The sequence below is a fragment of the Manis pentadactyla genome, chromosome 7 (genome assembly GCF_030020395.1).
Source record: "Manis pentadactyla isolate mManPen7 chromosome 7, mManPen7.hap1, whole genome shotgun sequence".
Taxonomy (NCBI): Eukaryota; Metazoa; Chordata; class Mammalia; order Pholidota; family Manidae; genus Manis; species Manis pentadactyla.
Genome location: NC_080025.1, coordinates 128,687,664 through 128,708,983, shown reverse-complemented (window position 1 = coordinate 128,708,983; position 21,320 = coordinate 128,687,664). Strand labels below are relative to the sequence as shown.

At 39.7% G+C, this 21,320-nt stretch overlaps 1 protein-coding gene and 1 long non-coding RNA gene across 8 annotated transcripts in view; one reads left to right on the top strand and one right to left on the bottom strand.

The window, feature by feature from the left end:
* MKLN1 (muskelin 1) overlaps positions 1–21,320 on the bottom strand; it is a 390,326-nt gene that overhangs the window by 208,209 nt on the left and 160,797 nt on the right. The window contains exon 1 of one of the 3 annotated variants that reach the window (XM_036909011.2): positions 4,327–4,566. The exons of 1 other annotated variant lie outside the window; for it this stretch is intronic. In XM_036909011.2, the coding sequence (XP_036764906.1) occupies positions 4,327–4,424 (98 nt within the window). In that variant the 5' untranslated portion in view covers positions 4,425–4,566. Of the gene's footprint in view, positions 1–4,326; positions 4,567–21,320 lie in introns of those variants that run through there. One more of the 3 variants, XM_036909012.2, reaches the window with a different exon arrangement.
* LOC118924335 (uncharacterized) overlaps positions 4,582–21,320 on the top strand; it is a 108,742-nt gene continuing 92,003 nt past the window's right edge. For 4 of the 5 annotated variants that reach the window (XR_008998554.1, XR_008998555.1, XR_008998553.1 and 1 more), the window contains exon 1: positions 4,583–4,722. This is a non-coding gene — a long non-coding RNA (uncharacterized LOC118924335). Of the gene's footprint in view, positions 4,723–4,955; positions 5,161–21,320 lie in introns of all 5 variants that reach the window. The other variant, XR_008998552.1, reaches the window with a different exon arrangement.

Sequence of the window (21,320 nt, the reverse complement as noted above, 5' to 3'; positions counted from 1 at the left end):
TTATTTCTGCACAGCTAACTGTCTCATTACTCGTAACAGCCAAAGAACAAAAACAAGCAAAAAAAAGCAAACCCAGAAACCCTAAATGTCCAATAATAGGGGACCAATTAAATAAAATGCCACAAAATCCTTAACATGAATTATAATGTATTAATAACAAATGACAGCATACAAACATGAGTCAATATTTGCTATATATGAGGGAGGAAAAAGAACACAGAACAGCAAACGCAGGACAAAATCAAATTGGAAAATACATATAGCCACAACAAAATACTGGGATATGATGGGTGCTTCGTTATCTTTGGGTGGTGGTGTTAAGAGTAATTTATATTGCTTCTTTGTGTCTTTATCTATATTTTGCAAATATTCCACAATAAACTTAGGGTATTTTTGCAATCAGAAAAAAGTATACATTCATTTTTAAATGTGAACTTTTAAAGCAGTTGGAATAGGTTAACTTCCTATCCTAGTTGTCAAATCATGTTGTAAAGAAGACTAATGGAAAAAAAAAGATAAACACACTTTAAAATGCATAAGATTTTACTATCTAAACTATTTAAGTCTCTCAATAATATGTAAACAAGAATCATTCCGTATCAGTGAAATTACCCAATGTGTAAAACACACTTTCAAGGATCCTCCCAGTTTTCATGCATTAATACATTAAAACCTTAAATGTCAAGATAAAATATATCTAAATATCATTCCCTCTCTCTGTTCTAATCTCATAGCACTTCTTACCTGTATTTCCCATTAGATACATATTATAGCCATGTAAAATACTTTAGTAGTTTTGGCAAAAGAAGTAAGAGGGCTCAAGGTCAGAATCCCGTTTCCTACTCTTTCAACGCGTGGACCTGGGCAAGTTAACTTACCTCTCTGAACCTCAGTTTCCCTTGCTGTAAAACAGAATGTTAACATTTCTGGTAAAGTTTTTGTGAAGACTAAATCAAGGAACACATGCTTTCCTTAGCTGTAAAACAGAATGGTAACATTTATGGTAAAGTTTTTGTGAAAAAATTAAAGAACACATGCTAACTGCTATGCATGATTCCTAGAGAAGAGAAGGTATTCAATAAGCGGTGGTGGTTACTAGAGGCGCATGGATTAGTTTCAAATTAGAGAATTTTCCAAGCTTCTTGAAAACTGTATAATCTCAAACAAGGTACGTAACCTGTATGAACCTCAGTTTCTGCATCTGCAAAAACAAATACCTACTTTGCAAGTCTGTACTACGGATTAAGTAAAACTATACACAAAAATCTTCTTGCATATATAACAGGTGCTCAATAAATTGTACTTAATATCACTGCTACCTACAGCAATAAACAATTGAGTATAGGGATCAACAGTTTATAAAATACTTTTATATATAAGAGTGCACTTAATTCTAAGAATTAATCATTTAAATGCATTTCTCTTAATTCCCAAACTAGGTATAAATTTCAGAAAAAAGAAAAATATGACAAACTTTTAAAAATACATTGAAAAATAAAAGTCCACTCTGTTAGTGTCAAAGTAAAAATGTGTTATCTATAACAATATTTGCTTTAATATTTTAAAGTCCAAATAAATGTAAAAGAATTAGAAAGGAAAATGTTTAAGTTTTTTTCTGTCTTTGGGAAAAGGAAAAAAAAAACCTCTATGTAAGAAAATAAAGAATTTTCTGAATTTTTCTATTTTATTCCCATGACTTCACATGTCCTTACACAACTAAAATGTAAGTGCCTTTCATACAAGAAGTCTTTCAAATCTCTGAATTCCTGTCTTCACCTTTGTGCAGAGGCAGAATAATACTCTAAAGACCCAGGGGACTGTAAAGCCAGATTCCATGGGTTCAAATCCTGCCTCCATTCTAGCTGTGTGACCTGAGACAAATGTTTAACTTCTGCATGCCTGTTTCCTCATCTGGAAAATGGAGATTCCCCAAATTGTAAAAATTAAAAGAGTTAATACACTTAGTGTCCATAAGAGAGACTGGCATATGCATGGCACATTTGAAGTGTTTCCCATTGTTGTTACTGCTTTATTGTTACCCATTCAAAATGCCTAGATCTGTCACTTGTCATCAATATTTGCTACTCTGCAGACAATTTCAACAAATGGCTTTACTTAAAATCAGACCTACTTAGAACGTACCTTAATGCGACTGTCATTACCAGTAAAGCTACAGCAATTGCTGTTAAGATTTCAGGACAAAGTTAAGGAAAGTCAATCCCTTTCCTACACTTCCTATTATACAAAGCTGTAACTAACTTCTTTACTTGCTAAGAGAAGTTCGATACCAAAACGGATGTACTATTTAGGCACAGCGGACAATAATACAGCAAACATAAAACTCTCAAACTGAGCTCCACAATATTCAGTCATACTCCTTCAAAGAAAAAAGTTCAGATTATTCATCATAATAGTTTAGTGCTTTAAAATAATAACTATACTGCATGTCAACAGAGTATCACAGAGATTAAACAAGACATTAAATGAAAATGCTTGAAAGTTAAATATGCATTAAATACTAGTTTATGAATATATTTGAGATTATTGTAACAATAGATTTCTCTAATTTCAAACAGCTCCAAAACTAGTAAGTACTCTGTCCACTTCAAATCAGGGGCCAAGATGAGACAAAAAACAGGGTAATGTTGGCATTCCACTAAATCACTTCCTGCCTGAAATGTACTTCTTTTTTATTCATAACTCAGATGGGACTCATGATACCCAAGTTCTCCCCCTACAAGAGAAGTTTAAGTGAAACCATGGAAATAGCCTAACTTAAGCCTAGGAAAACTTATCCTGCTATTAGAAAATTTCTCCACAGTTACTAGATCAAACATACCACCCCAATTTCCAACTGTGTTCCTAACCTAGAAAATGTATAGAAAAATGCTGATTATCTTCAGAATTCAAGAATCTATTAGCCCTCAAAATCAAAAGTCAAAGACCTACATCACATTTCAACCCCACATGAAGGCTAGAATGTCTATCTGGATCACTCTCAAAAGTGCGATTCCAGTATCAATCAGCGACACAGCCACACAGCCGTCATCAATAGGTCACACAGGCCAAATCAGACCACAAGGCACTTGGCATCCTTCACTGAAACAAATCCTACTGACACCCTGACTGCAAACCCTTGACCTGGCCAACAGGACAATGGGCTGGCATTCAGGAGAGTTAGATTCCTCTAGTCGCAACTCCATTTTGAGATTTTGGATTGTTTTGACTAGAGAAATGTGAAGATTATACAGTATAGTTGTAAAACTTGGAGTATGCTTCACATATCTAGTCGCTTTATTAGTTCAGTAACATAAAAAATAAATTATTTGTAACTTGTTTTGTTCATAAAATCATTCCTGGGCTTGTGAGCTGACGGCTAGCACTTTTCTTCAGTGTGCACAGATTTTAACACTTTACTAAGCTAGTGTCTCTAACTGTGTGTAAAACTGGAGTTAGGCCTCCTTCTCTCAAAAATAAACTAAAGATAAGTAAATATTATATAGAAGTACTTTCAGCGTTTCAGAAGTAATTTGCTACAAAAAAAAAAAAAAAACCATGGTAGTAATGCGATGAAACTCATCTGAACCCCTAAATCGGGGATCCAGACCAAGCCAGGGTTGCAAGACAAATTAATTGAAGTCAGACTTTTCTATCTATATTTAAGTTTCTGGGTTGGGAAACTGGCCTCTGTCTATATAATCCATGTTCTGAGCCACAATATAATGAAATTATTCTATAATGTCCCCCCTGTCCATTCCCTTTTTCAGAACTGCCAGCGAGAAGACCCTGTGCAAATCTTACAACGTCTGTCCACTTGCACGAATTCAGACGGATTCCACAACTTTTCGGCCTTTCGTGACTTTTACTACTCCTCTGGAGCTAATCACTTTTAATGCCCCCCCTTCATGTACAGTCACTCCTCTTCTCGGCCTTACACTTTGGGCAGCAAACGACTGAGCCGTCCCCGTCCAGCTTGGATGACCTTAGACATCCTGACCAGATTGCCAGCCATCGGGATACCAGAAGCACGGACTCCTGACCCGTCTCCCTGGGCCGCCCGCTCCTCATCCTTCCTAAACCCCCGAGTGTCGGGCGTAGCATCGCCGGACCCGCCGCCCACCTCGACCCTTCCTCCGGACCCTAATCCCTCCCTGAGGCGGGGGCGGGCAACCCTATGGGCCGCCGGACTGAGACCCCGGCGGCCTCGCGTCCTCCTCACCAGGCCCCGCCTGGGCCTCTCGGTTCTGCGGCCCTCCACGGCCACCCTGGCCCCGCCGTGCTTACGCCGAAGAGTAGAGCAGCACGAGCCCGGAGCCTGGCACTTACTCGGGAAGATAGGTGGAGGAAAAGGAGCTCCACTTGTGTAGCGCGTAGGACAGAAGCCGGCACTCAGGCGCTGCAGCGACAGTCCCGCCAGCCGCCATCTTGTCAGCACCGTAGCTGCCGCCACCGACCGCCGGCCGCGCCGAGAGGAGGGGAGGGGCGTGGTCTGCTCTTAAAGGGGCCGCGGCCGGCCCGGGCGGCCAGTTTTCCCGGGCTCGCTTCGCGGACGCCGTGCGGAGAGGTGAGGCGCGCGCGCGCGGCGCCGTTTCTCGCCTGAGTTCTCGACGCTGAACGCTCCTTAAGGACTGCCGAACCCGGGACTGGAGTGTGAGCACCCCAGGGGCTGTCCTGAAGGGGCTTGGAGGCTAGCGGAGCAAAGGACTTTGCCTACAAGCCGAGGTAAGGAAAAAAAACGAGAACATTATAAAAAGAAATAAAGTGTAGTTATGGGCCAGGAAGGGAAAACAAGAAGACGAATTTGGAGAAGGAGCGCCTTTGCGACTTTGGAAACCCCTGCCCTCATAGTTTATAAATCCTAAGGAAACAGCGTTGAAGGGAATTGGAGTGGAATAGCTAATATTCTCTCCCTCTAGTGTTGTCCTCGTTTTAAATATCTTGTCCCTGTGTTCCAGAGTCCCGTGGAGACAGGAAAAGGAAACGCTCCCGTGTCCTCTCACCCTGTTGTTTCCAGCCTGTGATGCCCGTCATTGTAAACATTTGCTGTGAGCCCTCACATACCCATCTGGTGGCACTGGTTTGCTCAGTAATGACGTTCACCCACAGACCAGAAAAATTCTCAAGGAGTTGAGAAGCTGTGTGACATCATTTTTCCAGCTGGTAATGCCCATTTTGAACTCTGACAAACTATGCCCAAAAGTTCAGAGAAGGCTAGAGACAAGTTTCAAGGTAAAGACCACAGGGGGAATAACCTCCCTGTGCTCTGAATGCCATATGAGCATCATACCGGCTTATCAGAAAAGCAGTTGTTCTAAATACCTGGCAGCTTTAGATAATGCTCCTATCAGGTACCTGTTTGTCGGGCTTATTCGTGTTTATTCCTTGGCTTACCCTCTGCAGTTACCAAAGTACTCCTCATTCATTGCCTAAGAGGTCTACCCCTGAGAGCCTGGACAGCACCTTCATCTCTACTTAACCCATGGAAAAGTTCATGCAAAGACTTTCTCAGTGAATGACCAACATCTCAATAATTATTTTCCCGTCCCGTTATAGGCATTAACCTGCCCAAGCTTCCTCACACCCTCTCCTGATGTCCTGTTCCCATAGGGAAGACTTAGTGGTGTCCTCCACCAGTTTTATCAGATCAAGAATGCCAACTAGCAAGGCCACAATACAGTATATTTACCTTTAAAATCACATGAGCTTTGTGTGTTGCACATGTTGAAATAAATATTTGTTCCTTGAGGAAATACTATAACCCTAGTAACTCCAGTTGCAAACTGCCAGAGACAGTGGGAGAAGCCAGAGAAGGTTAGTCCCGAAGATAATCAGTAGTTATCTTTGGGAAAAAGAGACACTTTAAAGAGGAGAATTAAGAAAGTGACTTGGTTCATTAGTTTTGGGCCCAGAGTTATTTCTTGAGTGAAATAATAGAGGGAAATTCAATTTTTTTAAAACCACATTTAAACCAGTTCTTAAGATTAAAACCTTTCAGTGATTTTCTATTCCTTTTGGGTAACATCGAAAGTCCTTAACAGGGGCCTTCATATCCTGCCTTGATTACCTCCAGCCTTTTCTCTATCTTCTTTCTCTTTTGCGCTCTTTACTCCAGCCACACTAAACACGCTGAATTGGCTCCTGTAAGGTCTGTGCTCTCTCTGGCCTCCAGAGTTTAGGCTAAGCTAGACCAGAAATACTCTTTCCCCATTCTTCACCTGGCTAACTCGGACTTATTTTTCAGATTATTTCATTCTGGAAAACCATTCTTCATCACCTATTTTGAGTTACACACCATTTTCTACATTTCCCTTTGCACCCTGAGTTTCCCTCCTTATCTTAGCAAATATCACAATACATTTTAATTTCCTATTTTATTCATTCTCTCTCCCTAAACTATAACGTCCATGAAGGTAAGGAGTCACACATATCCTGTTCAGAGATAAATCCTCAGTCCTGTTAGAGTGTCCAGCACAGAGTAGGTACTCAATAAATATTTACTGAAGAATGAATAAGTTGTGCTAAGTGAACTTGGGTTGCAAAGGAAGAAGACTGGTAGAACTTACCAGACTGCAAACCTGTATCCCTGAGGTTTGATTGCCCCAGAGAATGTGAAGGACCAAGATAGCATGGCTTTCCTGCAGCATAGATTTTACAAATGGTAAAATAATTTAAAGCACTCATATGTTAACATACAGATATATACGTTATAATATTGAACCCAAACTTGTGTAAATGTGAACATAAAATAGAAGACTAAAGAAATTTCAAAATCTGCAGGAGTCTGTAAGAATGCTGCTTACTGTGTATCTCCCCAGGAGCTCTTTCTTGGTCAGCCTATCTAGAGTGGCCCTCTTTCCCCACTCACCTTCCTTTATCATTCTCTATTTCAGCACCATCTTTCCTTTTCCTTTTCTTTCTCTCAAATTACCATTTTTTATTATTTTAATTATGTATTTGTTCACTTGTTATCTTGAATTTCCCTCTATTACAAGCTCCATGATGTAGAGGTTGTATTAGTTTATAAACCTGCCATTGAATCCTGGAGGCCAACACAGTGCTTGATGCACAGCAGTTGCTCAATAGTAGTATACCCATATGTTGGGCCTATCAGTAAATATGCAATAAATATACTCCTAAGGTAAAATATAAAATATTCATTAATATTAGAAAAACTCAGTAGCTTTGTTCTTTTAAAACAAAATCATTTAAAACAATATTTTTTCCTTGTAATTGGAATGTGGAGTAAAATTGGTGTTCACTTATTGCATGTGTCATCTAATAACTAAGGAGGGCTTAAGTTTATATAAAAAATTACTGTATTGATTGACACCTTTCCATTCATCCTAATCAGTCCAACACAGTTTTTCATGCGTATTCTGATTATGAGAGTCAGTGAGGTATTTGGCATTACCAAACAAGAACATCTGAAATAGATCAGTATACTGCCTATTTTCTGACCTTTCTGCTGACGATAGTCTTTGCAGAGCTGCAGATTGCTTGGAAATGCAATGTGCCAATAGCTTATTCCACCTTTATCAAGTACTATAAATGTATGCAAAGGGAAGGGGAACCTGAAATTACTTACTTATAATCTGATAATGTGAGGGTGATTCATTATAATTATTGTTAATAAATTTAAATACCAACATAATCCCAAGGCATGTATCTCTGTTTTGCACATGAAAGACCAACTCAGTTCCTTAAGATCATGTATACAAAACCTAAAAAAGTACTACACTTTTTTTCCTTTTTAAAATTGTTCTGTTTCATTTACTTGAACAAATTCAACAGTCTGTGATTAAATTCTTACCTCTGTCAGGAAAATAAAAATCTGTAGAAATCTGCCAGTGGTTCAGATCTCCTAGTGGTACACCTTTACCTCCTCTGCCTTGGGGCACTGCCTTAGGTGATGGGGTTTATTGTGAGGATATATGTGGAAAGCCTGGAAACTGTCAGCAGCCATTTAGTCCTTCTAGTTCCCCTACACTTCAAAGATTGGGACATATTGATGGCCTCATGGAGAACTGGACAATGGATTATCATTCTTCAGAAATCAGTAGCTCCAGTGACCCAGTCATCTTGTCATCCCCTCCCTAAAAGCAATCACCTTTTACTCTCTGATGCCTTCTCAGTATACTTCTCATAGTAAATTCCCAGAGAAGAATAACTGATTGTATGTGAGGTATCACCATTCACTATCTTCTTCTGCAAGGAAAAATTTTTTGAGAGGCTATGATATGCCAGACCTTGTTCTAGATGCTAGGGAGACAGGGATAAACAGTCCAGATAAGGGCCCTTGTTTCTTGGAGCATACATGTTAGGGCACCATATATAAAAACAATACACAAATAAGTCAACTAGATAATTTTAGTCTGTGCATTTTAGGTACTAAGAAGGGACTACACCAGTAATATTTAGATTGGATGGTAAAAGAGAGCTTCTCTAAGAAGGTAATATTTGAGTTAATACCTATACTATGAGAAAGTACAAGCCATACAAAAGACTAGATAATTCTAGACAGAGAGAATAAGCAAGGGCAGTGGGCCTGAGTCAGGAAAGGGGTTGTTGTGTTCAGACAGAAAGTGTGACTAGAATGCAGTGATGGTCAGGGAGAGTGGAGTCAGAACACATAGGGCTCTAACAGTCATGGTAAGGTGTCATGATACGGAATTGTGAAGGACAGACCTATGCAGGGATTCACAACAAGGAGTAAAATGCTCTACGTTTTGTAAAGATCACCCTGCAAAACAGAAAATGGGTTGTTGAAAAAAGGTAGGGGTTGAAGTAAGATTTGAATCAAGGTCATTATAGCAGTCGGGCAAGAAGTAATGGTGGCTAGGTCTAGCAGAGGAGATGGAGAAAGGGGGCTGAATTGGGAATATCTTAGAAGTAAAACCAGCTAGGCTTGGTGAGGGAGGGAAGGCAGGTGGAAAAGGAAAGAAACAAGGATACCCCCGGGTCTAGATAGTGATGCTTTTATTGAGAGGAAGATTTGGAGTTGGAACAGTTTTGGGGTAGATGGAATTAAGAATTCTGACTTCAGTGTACCATATAAGGGATGCCAAATGCCAAATATCCAAATGGGAGACCTAAATTGGTCAGTCTTATACTAAACCACCTCTTAGACATTTGGCCTTCTTCATATCTAACCAGTCAAGTGGTTGCTTCTCAACTTAGGCATTGATACTTAATGTCAGTCAATTTTTCTTTGAGGAGTTACCATTTTCTTGCAGTGTCACCATAGTTCCAGGTATAGCAGCTCTATACTTCAGATAGAAGAAACCATGTGTAGTAGCCATCTGTAAAAGGGGATATAGGAGTATAAAAATATTCTGTGGAAAGAAACTTAGAGTATGCATTGAAAATCTTTGTTTCTACTACTTTTCCAGCTATGACACCTTGGTAAAGTCACTTAACTTCTCTCTCATTTTCTACTTCAATAAAGTGAATTTAGTAAAATCTCTCCTATCAACAAGGGGGTTTTGAAGATCAAGTGAATGAAGAGAACAATTATTGAGTGCCTAGCTTGTCTGCTATAACACAAGTTCTCATTTAATTCTCACAGAAACTCAGAGAGATAAATAAATATTATTCACCTTTTCACAAATGAAAGAAATAAGATTCTGAAAAATAAATAATTGTTATCTTCTGTTTGCCCCTCCAGATGTGTAGAAGGGAAGAGAGTGAGGTTGAAGTACTCCTCCCTCTGACACCCTACCTGTAAGGTCATTCTGGGCTAACTGGCCCTTTTGACCAAAGGTCGTAAGACCTCCTTGCAAGTGGCCACTCAGTTCTCTCTGGTTTTGGGTTCCACTAACCACCCTCTCCCCTTATTCCCTGTGGTTTCCTGGTATGGTCTCACACCTTTATAAAAAATCCCTTTATTAAACATCTCAAATTGCCAAATTTGAGAATGGTGTTTCCACCTGGGATCCTAACTGATAAATATCCAAGGAGATATAGCCAGAAATCTTTGATTCAAACACACATCCTGTTTGATCTCATCCCATTCTTCTCAAGTGGAAAGAAAGTTAGTAAACCATAAACTACTATTCAAGTATAAGATATTGGCAAATAATAAAGAATACCACAGTTATTAAATATAAATAATATAATATAATTAAATATAAATAATAAAGAATACCCAGAGTCAAAAAGTACAACAAATACAACCGATTTATTTCCAGACAAAGGAACACACTAATTGGCTGAGGGGGAAAGAAGGTGTTTTTAATTGTTAGGAAGGGATTTCATGAATGAAATGGTTATGCTTACCAAAGATTAAAATAAACACTCTAAATAGACTGGAATGAATCAACAGCTCTGTACATGATTGGTTAAAACAAACCCCATAATTCACTGGTCAAGAAAAAATAAATCTTCAGATAGGCCCTATGAGGGTCTTGCTTTAGGTTACCAGGGTCATTCAAAGTTCACGGTTTCTTTAACATCTCTAGCTGGTTAGGAGAGTGGAAGCACAACACAGTGCTCAACATGCTATCTCAGGTAGATTTTCCATTTCTGCTGTAAATGAAAGAGTTTACCTTTACCATATTATCATGTAACAGATGAAGAAAATAGTACCCAAATATATTAGATGGCATGTCTGTGGTCATTTATACAACTGGCCTTTGGCAGATCTGAATCTAGAATCCAAATACCTAATCCTCAGTCACTTTTTCCTAATGTAATTAATGGAAACTTGTTAGGACTGCACCTGTATTATTCTTTAAGTCTTCTGTAACTAGCATATAGTAGTTACTCAAATATTTCTTTCATGAATTGAAACTGTTAGTTCCTCCTGAATTTCTTTTAATTGTCTTAGGCAGTTAAAGTTGCTATAACAAATATACCATAGCTAGGTGGCTTAAACATTTATTTTCTCATAGTTCTGGAAACTGGGAAGTCTAAGATCAAAGTACTAGTAGATTCAGTACCTGATGAGAGCCTTCTTCCTGTTGCGCAGACATCTACCTTCTTCATCCTACCCCAACCCTGCAAAATGCGTGTTCCTTTTGCATGAAAAAAAAATTCATTCCATTCCAATATCCCCAAAGTCTTAACTCACTCCAGCATCAACTCTAAAGTCAAGTCCAAAGTCTCATCTAAATCATCTAAATTAGATACAGGTGAGACACATCCTGAGCAAAATTCCCCTCCAAATGAACCTATGAAATCAAGTAACTTTCATGCTTTCAAAATACAGTGGAAAGACAGATATTCCCATTCCAAAAGGGAGAAATAGGAAGAAGGAAAGGGTCATAAGTCCCATGCAAGCAGGAAACCTAGCAAGGCAAACTCCATGAAATCTTAAGTCCTGACAATATTCCCCTTTGGTTTGATGCTCTGCCTTTAGTACCACCTTTGGGACTCCCTGGGGTGGTGGCTCTGCCACTGCTGTTCTTCCAGGCCAGAGACATCCCTAGAGCTCTACCTGATAGTGGTCATTCCCCCACGGCTTTGCATGGAGTTCAACTGACCTGTTGAAACTGAGGCAGTGGTCTCCCCTTTTAAAATTCCTTTTCAAGGTGGCAACCTTAACGATTCCAAATTGGTTTCAGGGTTATTCTTTCCCTGTGAAGAAGAATGGCTTACATTCTAACTGAATAACTCTGCGGTCCTGGTCCTATAAAACCCAAACAGTCTGACAGCCTTCCTTCATTCCATTCCATTTCCATCCCTTTCAGCTCAGACTAGAGCATTCCTGCTGGGGTAGCTGATTAGGTCTGTGGTTCATATCCATACTAACCTCCTTATCAGATGGTCAGCCACCCATACACTTAGTGTTTTCTTCCAAACGTGCTTTCTCATTTTTTGTGATGAGGATAGGCTTAGAATTTTCCAAATCTTTAAGTTCTTATCCTTCTCTCTTCTCTCATTTTACTGTAAGCAGTCACAGGGAAACAAGCCATTTCTTCAACACCTTGCTTAGAAATCTCCTCAGCTAAATACCCAATCTCATCACTTGGAACTTCTACCTTCCACAAAACACTAGAACACAAACAATTCGGCCAAGTTCTTTACTGCTTTATAACAAAGATCACCTTTCCTCCAGTGTCCAATAACATATTCCTCATTTCTGTTTGGGACCAGAATTACCTAGCTCCAAAACTGCTTCCACATTTTTAGGTATTTGTTACAGCAGCACCCCCACTCTTGTGTATCAATTTCTGTCTTAGCTCAGGCTGCCAACAAAAATACAATGAACAACTAACATTTATTTCTTACTGTTGGAGACTGGGAAGTCCAAGAATAAGGCACCAGTAGATTTGGTGTCTGTGAGAGCCCTATTCCTACTTGGCAGATGGCTCCCTTTTTGCCCTGTCCTCACATGGCCAAGAGAAAGAGCTCTGGTCTCCATCCCCTTATAAGGACACTAATCCCATGGTGGTGGTGGCAGGGGTGTCCACCCTCATAACTTTATCTAAACCTAATCACCTCCCAAAGGCCCCACCTCCTGATACCATCACATTGGGGATTAGGGTCATATGGATTTGAGGGGAACAAAACATACAGTACATAGCACTAAATAATTTTTTTTCAAAGTAAAAGGACTTTGCTTAGAAATCATATATAGGTCAAGACTGGAAAGAGGTAAAGGGATGGGGGCTGTCAATCCATTTTTGGTGAGTAAATGAGGAAATTCACCATGGGAATTAGATGAGTCAATTTGCCCCAATAAAATTACCTGAGCATTTCTTGTATACAGAGAACTTAACATGCATTATCTCAATTAATCCTCACAACAGCCCTACAAGTAAACTCAGATTCTTGGAGATCAAGATTTGCCACTCTTATGTGCCCTCTCTATTATAGGATTCTCAAATGAATGTATTCCTAAACTAACATTCAACCTAGGATTCAGGATTCAGAAGGCCAAGAGAAAGATCTAATGTATTCCTAAGGCTAACAGTTCTGCCTCAATCTTCTGTTCTCTCATGGTTTCAGTATTAACTCATTTCAACTTTGTTATTGTTGTTTGAAATCATTTATTTGAGCTCAACACTGTCAGAAAGAGAAGATGAAAAGAAAATACCAAACTTTTGTTTGCTAAGTAAGGGGATATCCCCTTTGTTTTCTAGGGCAAAGGAACTGTAGCTTTGCCCCCAGTGGGGCCTTTGCCCAAGTCACAGGTAAACATTGAGACTAGCCTCAGGTAGGAAGCTCAGGTCTGTCTTCTCCCAGGAGATGGCAGCAGTGGCTGCCACAGCCACCGCCTGCTGAAGAAGTCAGACAGAATTCATCCTTTAGCCTTTCGGCATCCAAACCTAGAAATTCCTGATTCCAGAGACCACTTTATCCCTCCCTTGGTTTGCTGAGCTTGGTTCTAGCTGAAGCACAAGGAGCACAGGAACTGGCAATGATTCCTCTCCTAAGTACCTAGTTTTTTTATAAACACTTTGGTCCGAGCTATGACCTTGAAGCATTGTGAAGGAGGACCAGGAAGTCTCTGGCCAGGGAAAAGAGCTTCAACAAGAAACAAATAACGACTTAAACACTTACAACCACAGAGGCATAAGTCCAAAAGACCCCAGCTCGCAATTTGGTGCTTCACAAACAACATAGATTATAGACCCAGCCTCCCAGCTACCAGCCAGCTGACCTTGTCATTGAATCTGTCAGAGCTGCAATTTTCTCATCCACCTAGTGTGAACTAGGTCATCTTTAAGTGCCTGATAATTCTTAAATTAGGAGTTCCTCCACTTTTATTTTCTGGATTATGTAGGGTTGGGCCTTTACCCTTTCAGAATTTTAAGAACCTCAGACACAACGAAGCACTACTGGTTCCAAGTTAACCCCAGGTGAGCACATATCTCAGTTTGGTGAACACTGCCAGCTGCCTAGGAGGTGGGCAGGAATCCCAGGAAATGTTTGAACACCACACAGCTATGGATGAACTGTCAACTGAAGGGGGTTGCTTTGCAAATTACCACATCTAAGTGAAGCTGACAAACGAACATTCTAAAAAGCAATTAACACTGATTCCTAGTGTATTTGGAACAAAAGACCTTTTGGGGAAGGTGAAATTGGCACAGAAAAATTATCCCAGCCTTCTGGGTAGAAATGTTTGAGGTTAAGGGGATGCTTACGTCAGGATCTGTCAGGGCTTTTGTCCCGTCACCACACTTAGGGGCTAAACTGGGTTTTTGTGAAGGAGGAGACAGAACTAGCTCCTCTCACTTCGCCCATTTCATCCTACTTGCTGTCACCTTCATTGCCTGGACTGCTAAAACTTTCATCCATTCATTCAGTAAACATTTATTGGGCACCTACTGTGTGTCGTACTGTAAGTACACCTGCCTATTAAGGAGCTCACAGTCAAGTAATGAGGCCTTAAATGGGTTAATACACAAAGCATTCAGAAAGGATTAGCATATAAAATATAAAGTAATGTAGTGGTCATAGTGGTAGGTAGCAGTAGCATTATCTCCCTAAGGCCACAGGCCAAATCAATTTCCGAGTTAAAGCCATACCCAGAACATAGAATCATCTAGAGATAACCCGAGAGTCCTCTAGCTATTGGTTCCTGTGGGTCTTTCAAGGCAACCCTTTCTCCCTGTTTCACAAGAAAATAATATTAGAATCCCTTTCTGGGTTTTGGCAGCTTTGGCTCCAGAAGGCCATTACAAATAGAAATATGTATATGTTACCTGGCATGAAAGGATCAGGCTGACTGGGGACAGCTTCCTCCTCTACGTTTCCCCATTAGAATATTAGCACAGGTGAGGGTAGGTTAAATAAGTTTTAGGATTACTGACACAGAGGGAACTAGACAGAGTTAACTGGGGAATGCTAGAAATAGGAAAGTACTGTGATAGTTCATTCTAGATGGCTCCACACTAGAAAAGAAAACCAGATCCAGCCGGGAGAGCAGGTCGGAGAGTAAAGGAACACAGGGATGTCCAGTGGGACTGAACTGAGCTATACAGTACAAGAAACAAGCAGAAAAGAAGGAAACCGTTTTTCCTGGTTCCCCCATATCTCAGGTCAGTCTGAGAGGTCAACTGAAGTTTGTCTTCAAAGAGACATCAGATGCCCTCATAATGTTGGAATCAGGTCAAATCATTTCTCAACTGTGAATTTTTATAAAGACCTTCCTCATATTGATTATTTGGATTTCTTCTGTTCCTGTATATTTCCAAGTAAGTTTACCTCACACCTCTACAACCAGTTTTCAAAAATGCCAGCTAAAAATATATGGCACAAAGGTTGAGAACCTCTGGCCTTTCTCTTAGCTTAATTGTATCCAGTTTAATGTCCATGTCACTGATCTCAGACCAAAAATAACTGGCATAACAATGAGATTCTCTGGTGAGCACAAAGAGAAGCCTCTAAGCAGTGGCTCTTTTTGGCTGCATATTGGAATCACATGGGGAAATTTTTAAAATCCCCATACTACATCCCAAACCAATTACATCTTAGGAGTGGGATCTAAGCATGATACATTAATTTTAAGTTCCTCAAAAGATTTGTATGTGCAGCCAAAGTTAAGAACTTTTCCCCCTTATGTCCTGGGATAGCGGCAGGCAGGAGGCTGCTCGTAACTGACAGCTGAGCTCTCCTCCCTTTGGAATTTCTCCAGAGAAGTCAGCATCAAGAAACCAGATACTGTGACAGCAGCTAGCTTGGACATCCACTTTGTAAGGTTTCCATTTTGACTTCCCCACCTTATCCACCAGGTTTACAATTAAAATGATTTGAGTATTTAAGAGTTGTATCAGCATTTCAAAGAATGTTGGTAATGGTTAAGGGTGATACAAATGCCATGCTCGAGAGACTCCACATTCATGTTAAAAACATACTAAAACCAATCATAAATACTTTCCTTAACTTCCTCACACTACTAGTTGTTTTCCTCTCCTCCTTTACCCATTTTTCTTATCCCCATCCTCTCTCTTCCTACCTAATAGTCTCCTTCAACTGCTCTCTCACCATCTTTCTGTCCTATTCCTTTTACCCCTTCTTTATCTTTCATTACCCTCTCCACCTCTGTCTTGCCAATGGGTTTCAGCCCCAGGCAAGTTCGCTATGGATTCAGTGTGACCAAAGAAAATGACAGCAAAACGTTCTTGGGATGAAAGAGTTATACCCAATTTTATTTCCAGGTGGCAGGTCAGTCACTAGAATCCCATTCACTCAGAGCAAGTCTGCGTGCAGCAAGCCAGTCTCGGCTTCTGGGCCTCTCTGCCTGCACAGCTGTTCTCTGGGCTTCCCTGCACAGCCGTCCTGCACAGCCGTCCTCTGGACCTCTGTCCTCCGCGCTGCCACCACTCCAGCCTCTGCTCTGCTCTCCTGCAACCTTGCAGCCCTGACACCCTGTCGCACCCAGAGCACTGGGTGGAGCTCTTTATGTAGAGTCAACAGCCATGTATTGCCCACATGTGTGCAGTAAGCTAGTCAACCAGGGCCAGGTGAGAATCCTGGCCACAGGAACTCTCATTTTATCCACAACCTCCCTATTCTTCCTGCATCTGACTCCCATTTACCTCACTCTTACTCTCCCCCTTACCCACAACCGACACCTCTCTCTATTTTGTCTTTCCCACTTGTACTTCCTTAATTGACTATACTGTAGAGCAAAACCATTGTCAGATATTTATAATGACTAAAGATATTTTGTTTATGATTTTAAAAGCAGGTAAGTTCTGAAAATGCTATGTTTGTATCTCCAAGGGAGAAAAAAAAACTTTCTCATAGCTAGCACTCCTCAAGTAGAAACTATAATACTTATTTTTCTTAAAACTTACTGTATTGGCTCTAGATTACTTTTTTCATGTAGTCAGTGACCCTCAATAGAAAAATGTCTCTGTTTTTCAATAATCCTGACAACACCAGCTGACATCAATGTAAAAAGGGAAACAAGCTAAAAACAGTAGTTGAGTGTATGCATGCTGAATTGCATATTCAGTTGCAAAATCATCATCATTATTATTGTAATTTCAGAGGGGAGGTATTTAAATAATTGTTCAAAGTATCTTCTTGAGGAAATAACTAAATCAGGGCCAGCTGTCACAAACCAACCTACAATAATAATTCTGTATGTGCATCTTCAGTATTCATAGCAATTCTACAACAAATTTGTGCATTCATCTAATGTCCTTAAACAACCTAAAAAATAACAAATAAACCTTAGTCAGATCCAGTGTCTCACTTGGTAGTTGACCTCTATTTTTTTAAGCCGTGTCCCCGAACAACCTTAGAATTGTAAACCACCAAACAAAAATTGCACCATCAATTCTATGATCAATGGGGGAGAGTGACCCAGTATCCATCTGCTATGTTACAGCAACAAGTCTAGTTACACAAGTAGAGTGGAAACCAGGAAGTAGATAGATGATAAGACAACTGAAAAATTAGGAGAAATATCCATGAAGGTAGACATGTTTTACTGACTTGAAATTTGTAAGCAAACAGCAACCGTGAGAAAAGAGGGAAGGTCTTGTTTTCAGTTTATCTGTGAAATTAGGCAAAAGCACTTGAGATTTTCTCTTCTCAAGATACAGCTGTGAAATGACTAATAGGAATTAAGTGAACCTGCACCAGGAACTGAATGTGCCATTGCACTGCGAACAGAAAATATTCCCAATAGAGGCTGTCCTCTCAGATTAGTACGTTGGGTGTTTTAAAGAGGATCAGCCAGACATGAATATAATGCATTTATAAAGAGCAACAATCATCCAAGCACATTTGTAATTTTCCCCATATCTTTGGACTTTTGAATCATGTTTCTATCTTAACTTCCATGTCCCTAAAGAAACTCAGGAGAGAGGGAAAAAGGGAGAGAAAGAAAATTTCCTATCACATTGTTTTCTCCTTGATGCGTTGCTTGTGGCTTTCTAGTAGGAGTCTCTCTGAAGGTTGACCTGAGCAATTTAAGAAGGGTGAATGACCCAGCACTGCTTACTATAGTTGATGACTGCTCTGATCCAGCCTTCCTAGATTCTAAAAATCATACACCCTAGTTGTAAGGGCTCAATAGTATTTGCATATTTCTATCCCCAATTAAAATCAATTTGCACACAATGTCATCCTTTTTCAGTAATTAAAATATTTTCTGTAAAAGTATCAGAAGGAGCACTGATTGACATTTTGAAAGTTGTTTCAAGGCACAATCTGTGTTGTTTTTTTCATTGTACAAATATCATACCAACATAAAAATAAATTCAAACTTTAAAAAAGTTTAAAATGGAAAGAAAAATCTCCTTCCCACTCTTATCCCAAAGTAAGCACTGTTATGTGTTTCTTGTGCATTCTTTCCCCATAAACATATATAATATATGGAAACCACTTTTACACAAAACAGATCATGTATTATCCGGTGTCCTATTGTGAGATAGTAGAAAACATACATTGGTCTCTGTCCCCAGTTCCTGGCAGGGAACTCCTAAAACCCATGTAAATTCCTAAGTGATAAGAACACAAATAGTATCTTTTGTTCAAATATTTGGTCTTTGACCCCACTTCCTGACACAGAGTTCCTAAATCCCTTTGAATTTCCTGGGTGGTGGGAGTCTTTTGTTGTAGTGAGGTGGACTCAAAGATAGGCCCTAAATGGGGAGGGTGGTCCCCAGAAAAACCAAGCCATCATTAGAAGCTTGGAATTTTCAGCCCCATCCCCCATTCTCTGGAGAGGGGAGAAGGGCTAGAAATGGAGTTAGTAATTGATCCTGCCTACATGAGCAAGCCTCCACAAAAATCCCAGTAGTATGGGATTCAAAGAGCTTCCCCATCTATGCTGGAAAGGTGACACAGCCCAACTCCACAGGGACAGAAGCTACTGCATTCAGGACCTCCCAGACCTCACCCTATGTAGCTCTTCATTTGGCTGTTCATCTTTATCCTTTACATTATCTTTTATTATATAATAAATGGATAAATTTGTTTCCCTGAGTTCTGTGAGTCATTCTAGCCAGTAATCAAATCCAAGAGGTAGGAGGTCATGGGAACCTCGCATTTGTAACCAAGTCAGGCAGAAGTTGTGAGTAACCTAGGGACCTACTACTTGAGATTGGCATCTAAAGTGGGGGACAATCTCATGGGACTGAACCCTTAACCTATGGTAGCTGATTCTGTCTTCAGGTAGATAGTGTCAAAATTAAATTAAATTGTAGGAAACCCAGCTGGTGTCACAGAGAATTGCTTGTTGGGAAAACATCTGGTTCCAGAGTGTTGTGAGTGTGATCATGGTGTAAGTGTAAAAAAGAAACACAGGAAGGAAAATTGAGTTTTTCCTAAACACCTATACCTTGGTTTATTCATTTAATAATAAATCAGAAGTATTTCCATGTCAGCACATACAGATCTTCCAAGGTGTTTTAATCATTGAATATGCCATAATTTGTTTAGCCACTGACCCATTAATGAATATTTAAATCATTTCCACTTACTATTATAAACATGTTTCCATGAGTAGCTTTATACAGTGTCATTGGGAACTCACATGATTCCATCTGTAGGATAAATTCCTTTGAGTGAAATTGCTACATCAAGATATATGTTTAAAATTGGGCTCGGTGCTCCCAAATTGTAACCCCAAAATAGTTGTAATCTACATTTTTATCAACAGTGTAAGTTCATGTATGCCCATGCCAAACTGAGTTTTATCAAACTTACAACTTTTTATAATAGGTAAAAATGTTGTCAGATTGTTGTGATTTGCACTTTTCAAAGCATTAATGAAATGTAGTGTTTTTTTCCCAATAGTTTTTACCATTCTTATTTATTCATATTCTTTGCCCATTTTTCTGTTCATTTTTCCCCCCATAAAACTGAAAGATATTTATGTAAAAAGAAATAAGCACTTTTTTCCTTGGGCTACAAATAATTTTTTTCTTCTGTGCCATTTGTCTTTTGGCTCTATCTACAGTGTTTTCTTGTTATTGTTGTTGTATCTGTTTTTACCATATGAAAGTTTTAGCTGTTTTACACAAAAAATAAACAGCATTTTCCATTTTCGTTTCTGAGTTTTGTCTGTATTTTCAGTAGTAGCTCTCTTGTAAGATGGGTCTTTTTAGAGTTGCCACTTTAATGCACCAGGACTTGATTTGAATTCCACAACAGCATATGGTACAGGTTAAAAAATTACATTTTACTGTGGAAAGAGGAAGCCTATAAAGTCAAGGTCATTAAGAGAAAGGAGAGCAGGAAGACCCCATCCTTATACTGTCCCTGGCTGACCTGCTGGCCTCACAGAATGGTATGTGTTCCAGAGAAGGGAACTCTGCCTCTCTTTTGGCCTCCTTTTTGTATACAGCAAGTGTGAGAGTAGCCTTATCGTGAAAGAAATAATCAGACTATCTTGGCACCAGACAGCCTGGATTTTGGTGCCAGCTGTTTATCAGAGTTGTCTGGGAAACACAAGCTGCCCAGCACCTTGACTTTTGGTCCCATGGGATGTTACACAAGAGAAAGGAAACCAGCGGTCCCATGGGAAGCTGAGCTTGTGTACAGTTCCACAGGCTGGGAGAAGCCCCCCTTTTCCCACCCCAACCCTCCATACCTGGTTTGAGCTAGCTCAGTGTCCAGGCAATACAGAATGAGCACCCAGATTCATTTAGAACAAGCCTGCTCTCTGCAGCACAATGAATTAGTAAGGCAATGGATATGATATTAACTCTGACCCCCCCCAACCACTTTCTATTTTGGAAATTTTCAGATTCTAAAGGTCAAAAGAATGATATAACAAATGCCCCTATACTCTTCATCTAAATTCACCATTTGTTTACATTTTGTCACCTTTGCCGTATTTCTTTTTATAAACACACATTTTTATCCATTGAAGCATTTGAAACTAAGTTGAATACTTCATGTCAGTTCACTCGGAATAATTCAGCATGTATCTCTCTAAAAATAAAGCCATTTTCCTACATAACTGCAATACCATTTTCAGACCTAAGGAAAATTAATGATTCAATATCTTTAATTCCACATTCAAATTTCTCTAATTATCCCAAAGTCTTTTATAACTATCTTTTTTGTTTGGTCCAAAATCTTAACAAGGTCCATACATTGTATCTGATTCTGTCCCTCTAGTTGTGTCCCGAGGTGAACATTTTGCAATGACTGGAGCTATTCTGATCATCATGACTGGAGGTGTTACTGGCATCTAGTGGATAGAGACAAAGGATTCCTGCTAAATACAATAAACAGGACAACCTCCCACAGCAAAGAATTATCTGGTCCAAAATGTCAATTAGTACTGAGATTCAAAAACCTTGTTCGGGTCTATCTAGAACAGTCTTCTCACTTTGTTGTTTCTCTTGACATTGACTTGCAATGTCCAGACCAGTTGTAATGTAAAATGTTCCACACTATTCTGC